This window comes from Debaryomyces fabryi, assembly GCF_001447935.2.
Source record: "Debaryomyces fabryi strain CBS 789 chromosome Unknown contig00251, whole genome shotgun sequence".
NCBI classification, from domain to species: Eukaryota; Fungi; Ascomycota; class Pichiomycetes; order Serinales; family Debaryomycetaceae; genus Debaryomyces; species Debaryomyces fabryi.
Window position 1 is genome coordinate 1 of NW_015385677.1, and position 8783 is coordinate 8783.

Below are 8783 nucleotides of genomic sequence, written 5' to 3' on the forward strand. Positions count from 1 at the left end.
ACCTTCGCTTTCTGTCCTGATAACTAAGCAGGTATGTGAAAATAATTGCTGCTTAGGAATCTCGGACATATCGCAATTTCCATATTTGAAGAATTTTGCATTCAGTCATAAAGCATTTACAAGAAATCCCTTTATCAGAAACCTTTAATATCTCTGAATCTGCTTTACTGCTTTGAACTAAGCTATGACTATGGACTTGGAGTTCCGAGAGTTTTTAGTATACTTCAAAGTGCATGATTCCAAGAATCTATAACAAATATTCTTGTTTTTAATAACTGAATATAAATTATTCTTCCTGAATTTGATTACAAAAGTAATTGTTACCAATGGAGGTGTTGGTTTTTAAGGTATTCTTTTTTAAGTATTTTTTTTTTAATTTTTATGAAAATTAACCAAATTTATGGATAATAGTAGATTAATACTGAAAACACTACCTAACCTATTATACTGAGATTTTCAAGGCAGTTACATAATACGAGCTTATGCTATAAGCTAATATATCACTAGCATTCATGATAAAAGCGACATTATAGCATAAGGTTGTAACGTGGTAATACGTCGCTTTCAGTCTCTGTAGTCGCTAGCAATGAGAGTCACATTATTTGTGATACATATACCATTCCTGCCCAAATGAAGGCTACAAATACTATCAAAAGATATATCCTGCTAAAAATAGTTACACAAGGACGCTTATTTGAATACTCAAGTCCCATTAGACGCATCTTTACTGATAGGTTCTTCGGAATACTCCCAGCAATATATATTCTATCCTGATCTACCTTAGCAGTTGAAACTACGGGTGATTTGTTTTCTTGTTTTATGATCAGGGAAGCTCTGACTGGAAATTGAATGCATTTGGGTTTCTCTAAACCTATTCGGACAAGTATCGCTGAGGCCTTTTAGGAAACTATCCTAGATATTTTTTCATGGGTTAGGTTACTGATTCTAGATCCAATAGAAAAGAGATCCAGTTTTCTTCCAGAAGTATACTAGCGACAAGAGATAATACTGTAGTGATAAGGTATTTTGCTTTACTTGGCGAAGTTTTCTGTTTTACAAGACCTTTGTAGACGCTCCACCTCTTCTGGGATTAATGCTCTGAGGACTAGAATTTTTGGGAGCGCAAACTCTCATATCCTATGGTGTCGATTTTTCCAATTCACGCCTTCTGAAATTTAGTATCTTGAACAAAGGAATTAATCTTTAATGTGGCTCCTTTTTTACGGTTACAGTGATTGTTCTGAAAATGTCTGCTACGAGCGTTTCGAGGAGAATTTGTGCGGTTGCAATATACCTCTTGTGGATATAATGAGGAGGCTACAAAAAAAAATATAGGGTATAAAGTAGAAAGAACGTTCTGACTGATAAAAATATACAAAATTAGTGGTAAGAAGCAATTATTTCTCCCTCGTCATGATCGGTCAAGGTGAAATTTTTTGGCAGGTAAAATTTTGTAAGTTTCTTTCACGTAGAATATGAGTTTTGACGTCGAAAGATGGAATGGAGAAAACATCTCACTATCTTATTAAATTCTAGTTTGAATTTCTCTCCACCCTTCATTCGATATATTCACTAAAGGTTCTCGTCTGTGGGTGCTAAACCAAAAACTAAATTACGAAATTATACTCAAGCGGTTTAAATCAGGCTTAAGAAATTAACGGGGGAGAGATTCCAAGAAAGTTTATTGAAGATTACTGATTTCATTCACTATTTTCTTCTTCCAATCGCTTCGTATACCCCATCATTAATCATTATCGATCACCATGAGAAACACCTGAATACCTTCTCCATTTTCCTTATCGTTTCCATGAGAATCTATTTGTCCTTTTCCTATCGTGAATGATTCTCTAACTTCAAACCCCAAATGAAAGTATATATCTCTAGCATGTGATGTGATTGCCTCGACATAGACCGATTTGTTATTATTTTTCGCACTCTCGAGAATAGGGTAGATCAAAGCTGAAACAGACCCTTTTTTCGGTGTTTTTTTCATGTGTCTCGCTAAGGTATTCAAGTACCAATATTGTTTCTTAAAATAATCTCTCTTAAATTTCTTAGATTTAATAGATAACTCAGTGACCTGATTCAAGGTTTCTTGCAGAAGTGCTTTTTCTAGAATTCGGTTATTAGTAGCAACCTCTACACCGGGAGGATACCATATTGCGACAGCATTGTAGTCATCTGACTCGAAGATTTGAGCACCTTGGTTCAAATGTTCATGGATTCTCTCTTGGAAAGTAAAATAGGTCTCATCAATCTGAATAACATCGGGTGGAAGTTCGTTAATTCTTCTAGTCAAAAACCTAATAAAACCTACATTCTTGAATGCGCTTACCATGACTTCATTGAGTCTTTGCACATCATTAGTTGGATTTAGGGTGTTATTCGAATTCATAGATTTGAATTTAAAATTGTAATTTTCTTTTCATCAATGAATCATTTTACTATATTTTAGGGATGTTGCATTGTTTTATTTCATCATTACCCGACTGACATGCAAATGGCTACTGTGGCTTGCCTCAACTCGTGATAGAAACATTTGGAAGCCGATGAACCTTCATAGATATAATGAACTCATGTATTAGAATACATTATAGAATTTCAGATGGACTTTAACAGACAGGTTTCAAAATCTTGAGAGCATGGCCATAACGAAGAGAAAAGTATCTAAATGCTCTATTGCGTGTCTTAGATGTCGTACGAGGAAAATAAAATGCGATAGGATGACACCCTGTAAGAACTGTAATGCCGCTGATACAGAATGTGAAAAGGGTAGTATTGATCTGGATGGAAGAAAAAAAAGATACAGAAACCTTTATGTGAAGGCACTTGAATGTCAAGTTGAAACCTTAGAATCTGTTGTATCAAGGCTCGTGCATATAAAGGAATTAGTGGACAAGGACCAGGTAAATAATTATCCTTTCAACAAAAATGAGGAATCACAATATCAGGATGGTGAAATGAAAGCTAATAGGATTCTAAGTAACAGCTCGGAGATTGTATTGGAAGACAAGACCAATATTAGTATCTATGAGGATATTGTTCCCTCAATGCCCAAAGCTGCTGCCCACTTAGATAAGAAAGCAGCCCTTGAGAACTACGAGGATCTTGAGGCTAATAAAGATATAGCGGAATGCTTGGACAATTTTTTCACATGGCAATATTTTGACATGAATTTTTATGTCGATAGGAAGAGGTTTTTCGATGAATTCCATCGAAAAACGGAAGGAGAGACTGTGGGGGAATTTTGTTCAGAAGATTTGATATATGCCCTTAGCGCAATAGGAGCAAAACTTTCAAGTAACGAGGAGCTTCAAAAGAAATCAACAGAGTTTTATACAGCAGCAAAAAAGATAATATTCTCCGAAAAATACTTGTACCCATGCTCCACTACTATCCAGTCTCTATTGTACCTATCTGTATACGACAACACATATAATGATTCCAGTTGCTGGATGCTCTCTGGACTAGCGTTTAGAATGGGTCTTCATCTTGGTTTTGACCGTTTGTTGTATAAGGAGACCTCTAATTCTATGGCATCAGCCACAATAAAGGCCGAAAACAGGGTCTTCTGGGGGTGCTTCATTTACGATCATTATAATAGTTTATTACTTGGGAGGCCAGTGACGTTTAAGTCTAGTGCAAGTTTGCGAGAATTCCTTTCTCTTGAGAGAGAAGAGAATTTTTCTGAAAAGTATTCTATTGATAACACTACCTTCGTGATGTTTAAAATGATTGAACTCTTCACATTGCTGGAACCATTTGTACAAACGCTCAGTCTGGCAGATGAAACTGAAAATAAGATCGTACAAAATTTGGAATCCTTGCTTAGAACACAGACATTGAATAATATAAACTTACAATTAATGAGATGGAAAAATGATATAGAATTCGGAATACTATGGAATAAGGATAGTGCTAATTCAACAGATCAGGATTTATCAATGTTGGCACTTAAATACTACTATTATTTGACAGTACTTTGCATAAACAAACCTTTTGCCCCTATTAAAACAGGAAAGGATTCTATCTCAAAGGAAATAAGGCAATCTTTAGAGTATTCAACTGAGCTATCTGTCGCATGCATTAAAGAAGTAGTTGCCTCCTTGCGAGTTTTTTCAGAAAGAATGCAATCTTTTAAGTACTTGACGGTAACCATGATCTATACAATTGTTCTATCGTTGAATTATATACTTCTATGTGATACGAATGTGATGGTGAACGTTGAGGGATTGAGAGAAGATTTCGAGTACTTATTGTCAGTTCTCAAAACCGCCTCCAACTACTGGAAAACAGCATCAAGGTCATACGAATTGATATTAACTAAAATGCGGCAGAAGTACCCTAGTTATTATGAAGAAATGTTTAAACTTAAATCAAAGCTAGAGGCTACTCGAAGTCAAAGTAATGATACACAATGTAATTATGATTTTTCAGAATATTCGGGGATAATGGAGGACTATAAGGTGGCGGTTCCTAGCACGGCAGACAGTATACTAGATACGCATGAGTTATGGAATAATAAGATTGACTTTAGGGCATTAGACTTTTTAGATGCTAATATAACCTCATGGTCTCATGTGTTTCCTGATTTATACAAATAAATCAACTCGGATTGTATTTTCCGTTGTGCGTCTCTTTGATTTCGCGATACAAGCATCGATTGCGAAAATTAGCATGAACAGCACTACTGTGGACCCTTTTAAAATACCTGCCATTCTGACCATAAATTGATTTTATTCTCAACCTCATCTAAGTTTGAAAGTTTAATTGTTCATTGATGTATTTCAAGGTTGACTCAATAGCCATAATAGGCGCAGGACCTTCGGGATTGGCCGCTCTATATGAATTTCTTCATACGTCTAAAGAAGGTGTAAGCACTTTTGGTAGTAAGGAGCCTGAAGAGAAGGCTTTTAAAGAAATAGTCGTCTTCGAGCAGAAATCTAATCCGGGGGGTGTGTGGGCTGTTCCAGATGAAGAGAAAGTATCTTATTTGAAGGACCTTTACCAGTATGACTCACTTCAGGACATCATCGACTCAAAGGAAAAGAGCTTACAAAGTGCAATCAGAAGCTCCAATTCGCAGCTTCCTTTAGAAATTGATAAATTGAACGACTCAGTGTCTTGGAAGGGGTCACCTTTGTATAAGAATCTTTTTACAAATATACCAAAGAGGTTTACAAGATTTTCCACTAGTGCGTATAAAGATATTGGAAATGGTAGACCCATAGACCCATTTTTGAGAGATTATGAATTAAGGAGTCACATTCAGAATTACGTTTCTGAGCATGACTTGGAAAAGTATATCAAGTTCAATACAGAAGTAGTTAAGGCTGTGAAAAAGGGGGAAAAGTGGCAACTCACGCTCAATCATAAGGATAGAGATACCGATAAAAAAGAGTTTTATCTGAAAGAGTTTGACGCTATCGTGGTAGCCAATGGAAGTTATACGCTTCCTCATATTCCCCAGATCGAAGGGTTGAAAGAGTACGAAGAAGCTCATCCTGGCTCTATCTTACATTCTAAATTTTTCAGGGACTATGAGGACTATAGGAACCAAAAAATTATCGTCTTGGGTAGCTCTGTGAGCGGATTGGCTCTTTCTCAGTATTTAAAACCAATTGCAAAAGAATTTATTCTTTCACGTAAAGACAGGAAGGAAATCTTAGATTGGATGAATGATATTATTTATTCAAAAGAAGTGACTGTGAAATCTCCAATCAAACGTTTTATTCCCTCGAGCAAAGAAATTTTGTTTGATGATGGTACCACAGTGAAGGATTTTGACAAGATATTGTTAGCTACAGGTTACTATCCCTACTATCCTTTTTTTGAAAAAGACCTTTTATCCCTCTCAGTCTCTCCAGAGAAGAAAGGGCCTGCTAATAATTCAAGGATCAAGAACCTATACTACAATATATTCAAGATAGATGATCCTACATTAGCCTTTGTTGGTTTAATTAAAACTTCGCAACTCTTCACCGGTTTTGAATCTCAATCTGCTGCAGTTGCAGGTATATGGAGTAATGCTAAACAGTTACCATCTCTCAAAGAACAATATGACTGGGAACTCAAAAAATTAGAGGAGACGCCCGATACTTCGCGTTTCTACGTATTTTCAAATGAAGATATCAAAACTAAATATTTTGACAGGATCAAAGATTTTTTTCCCTTCGAAAGAAAATACCCTCTCGATGAAAATTATTATGAACACTTCGAAGATTTTAAAAATGGAGAGCAGAAGCTTGCCGATCTCTCGCTTTCCATAATGAGAAAGCAAGTAGTGTTCGAAAACGGCGAGTACATAATGAAATAGAAACTGCTTGATTTTGCTTAGATTTAAATAATTAGAATGATAGACAATTGCATTAATTTTCATACTTTTTTTTTCAAACATGGGTACATACATGCCTTTGAATTTGTTATTTCTACTCTTTTAGTGATTCATAAATTACAAAACAATTAAAAATTTCTTCGATAAAACTATTTAGGCTTTGCATAAATCTTATCTATTGAGTCGGCACCACTTTTTACTTTGATTTCATCTTCTTCCAATTCATTCAAAGGAATTTCTTGTTCATATTCTACAGGAAAGAACTGATCCCTTTTCTCTTTGATTTCCTGAGGAAGTTTTAGCAGGAAAGTATACTTGGAATTCCTTAACCACAATCGTGCTAAATGACGCCTGTGGTCTTCATCTTCAACATAGCCTTTTCTGCAATGTTGGTTGATGAGATTGTTCACATACTCTATATCTCCTTTCTGTAAATCTGTTTCTAAAGTATACTTATATGCAATAGCATTGAAACCACCTACTGCATCTCTCTCTTCCGATGATATTAGCGGGTACGACTTATCTCTGGGAATCTCTCCAAATCCTATGAAGTTTCTAGTGGAAAAACTGGTGATGAGCTCATCATTTTCGTAGAATATTAAAGGTGCACCTTCTGGAAAACCTTTCCTTTTATAACCTTCCGGACTAGTCAAAACTTTGATGATGTCTGGTCTATGCTGAGCAAGATAATTGTAGATTGAATACGTTGAGCTGATGAGCGATTCACCTCCATTAGCGGGCGTACCCAATACGAATAAAGAAACAATATCACCGCCGAAGTCAGAATGGTACATCTGCGGATCAGTTGTTTGTTGACTGACACCTATAGGAGCACGTTCTTCCTTTGGAACATGAGCTATAGATTTAATGTGAGTAAGTGCTCTGTTTAAACCCTGAGCATCCCGAATGTCACCTATATAAGAGCTTATTCCAAGATAAGCAATCAACCTTTCCTGTTCATCATAATCGTCGATATTGAATCCCCTCAATAACCTAACTCCAATACCCTTATAAAGATCTTCGCTAAAACCCTCAAGTTTGGAGCCTAATGAGCCCAACTTGAAATTCTCTTTACCGACTTTTTGCAATGGAAGGCCTAATTGTTTAAATTTTTTTACCGCGTTATGAATTTCAGAGAGATCTCCCAGCGTGAAATAGTATTTATACTTTTCAGGATTCCTTCTCAATTCTTCACCGGTCCAGACATGTAACCCTGTAAGCTTCTTGGGCCAGCCCTCTGGAAGATCTATCTTGATATGTAGATGCTTTTTGTCAAGCTCCCTCCATTCGTTGACACTGTGGAGAATATCTGGCGAATCTGAGTAGTACGTGTAAGAGTCAATTTCTGCAACCATTTTCTATTTTACTATAATCAAGAACAAGTCAAAGTTTCAAAGGGGCGGATAATCGGTATATATAACTGTATCGGGATTCGAATATGAACAGCTATACATAGCCAAATTCATATCGAAAAAATTCATCGTCGAAGCCACAACGGAAATCATAATCCGCAATTATCACCACAGTTGGCGGATCAAGATCCGCTCATCTTACTCATCGATTCATACTTAATTAGTTAAATAATACCTTAACAAGAGAGCTAATATTCAGAAAATTATACTTTTCAGTAGTTCAAGTGATGCCTAAAGCAAATTCGATTGAAGAAGGCGCTGATGCTTTATCTATTCTGAAAAATAAAAGTCTTTTATTCACTAGAGAGTTGTCGCAAGAGATTGATGTCGTAAACAAATCAAGATGGGAAAAGTTCTTGGAGGTTGTCTGGGATGGGCCCAAGACTGATAAGGAAAGAAAATATATCAGAAAGTTGGACATTTTCCTCTTGACTTGGGGATGGTATGTTGAAATCGTGAAACCTGCAATAGAAAATTTATATTTATGCGCGAATACTAACATTATGCAGTTATGGATATTTCGTCAAGTTGCTTGATTCGAATAACTTTACTAATGCCTATGTCTCTGGAATGAGGGAAGATGTTGGAATAACAGGAGATAACTATAATTATGTTCAGTCCATATATATGGCAGGTTACGTAGTGGGAGTTGTTCCTTCACAAATTATTACTTTGAAAGTGAGACCATCGATATACTTTCCTTGTACTGAGTTGATCTGGGCCATACTTACATTCTGCACATCAAGAGTTACAACAGTTGAGCAGCTTTATGCTATAAGATTTTTAATTGGATTTTTTTGAGTCTCCATTCTATATGGGTGCGATTTCTCTCCTAAGTGACTGGTACGGTGAAGAATCACTTAGTAAAAGGGCATGTATTCTATATTCCGCCTCAAATGTTTCTAGTATGGTACGTATTTCTTTTTTTTCTCTTGATACCACTATACCAAAATATTTATACTAACGTTATCAGTTTGCTGGGTATTTACAAGCAGGAATTTACAACAATTTAGATGGTAAAGGTGGAAATGTATGTG

The 8783-nt window shown here is 36.0% G+C and overlaps 5 protein-coding genes across 5 annotated transcripts; 3 read left to right on the plus strand and 2 right to left on the minus strand.

Moving 5' to 3' along the window:
* Window positions 1-1744: 1744 nt before the first annotated feature.
* AC631_05668 (uncharacterized protein) lies at window positions 1745-2395 on the minus strand (the record flags this gene model as incomplete). Its single annotated transcript, XM_015614497.1, has 1 exon — window positions 1745-2395. The coding sequence occupies one exon, from the start codon at window positions 2393-2395 to the stop codon at window positions 1745-1747; it is 651 nt and encodes a 216-aa protein (XP_015464671.1).
* Window positions 2396-2723: 328 nt separating this feature from the next.
* AC631_05669 (fungal specific transcription factor domain-containing protein) lies at window positions 2724-4604 on the plus strand (the record flags this gene model as incomplete). The annotated part of the gene is made up of 1 exon (XM_015614498.1): window positions 2724-4604. One exon carries the CDS (start codon window positions 2724-2726, stop codon window positions 4602-4604), a length of 1881 nt encoding a protein of 626 aa, XP_015464672.1.
* Window positions 4605-4780: 176 nt separating this feature from the next.
* Window positions 4781-6316, plus strand: AC631_05670 (uncharacterized protein; the record flags this gene model as incomplete). Its single annotated transcript, XM_015614499.1, has 1 exon — window positions 4781-6316. One exon carries the CDS (start codon window positions 4781-4783, stop codon window positions 6314-6316), a length of 1536 nt encoding a protein of 511 aa, XP_015464673.1.
* Window positions 6317-6483: 167 nt separating this feature from the next.
* Window positions 6484-7689, minus strand: AC631_05671 (TauD/TfdA family dioxygenase; the record flags this gene model as incomplete). Its single annotated transcript, XM_015614500.1, has 1 exon — window positions 6484-7689. One exon carries the CDS (start codon window positions 7687-7689, stop codon window positions 6484-6486), a length of 1206 nt encoding a protein of 401 aa, XP_015464674.1.
* A 284-nt stretch (window positions 7690-7973) lies between these two features.
* Window positions 7974-8282, plus strand: AC631_05672 (uncharacterized protein; the record flags this gene model as incomplete). Its single annotated transcript, XM_015614501.1, has 1 exon — window positions 7974-8282. One exon carries the CDS (start codon window positions 7974-7976, stop codon window positions 8280-8282), a length of 309 nt encoding a protein of 102 aa, XP_015464675.1.
* Between the last annotated feature and the right edge of the window lie 501 nt (window positions 8283-8783).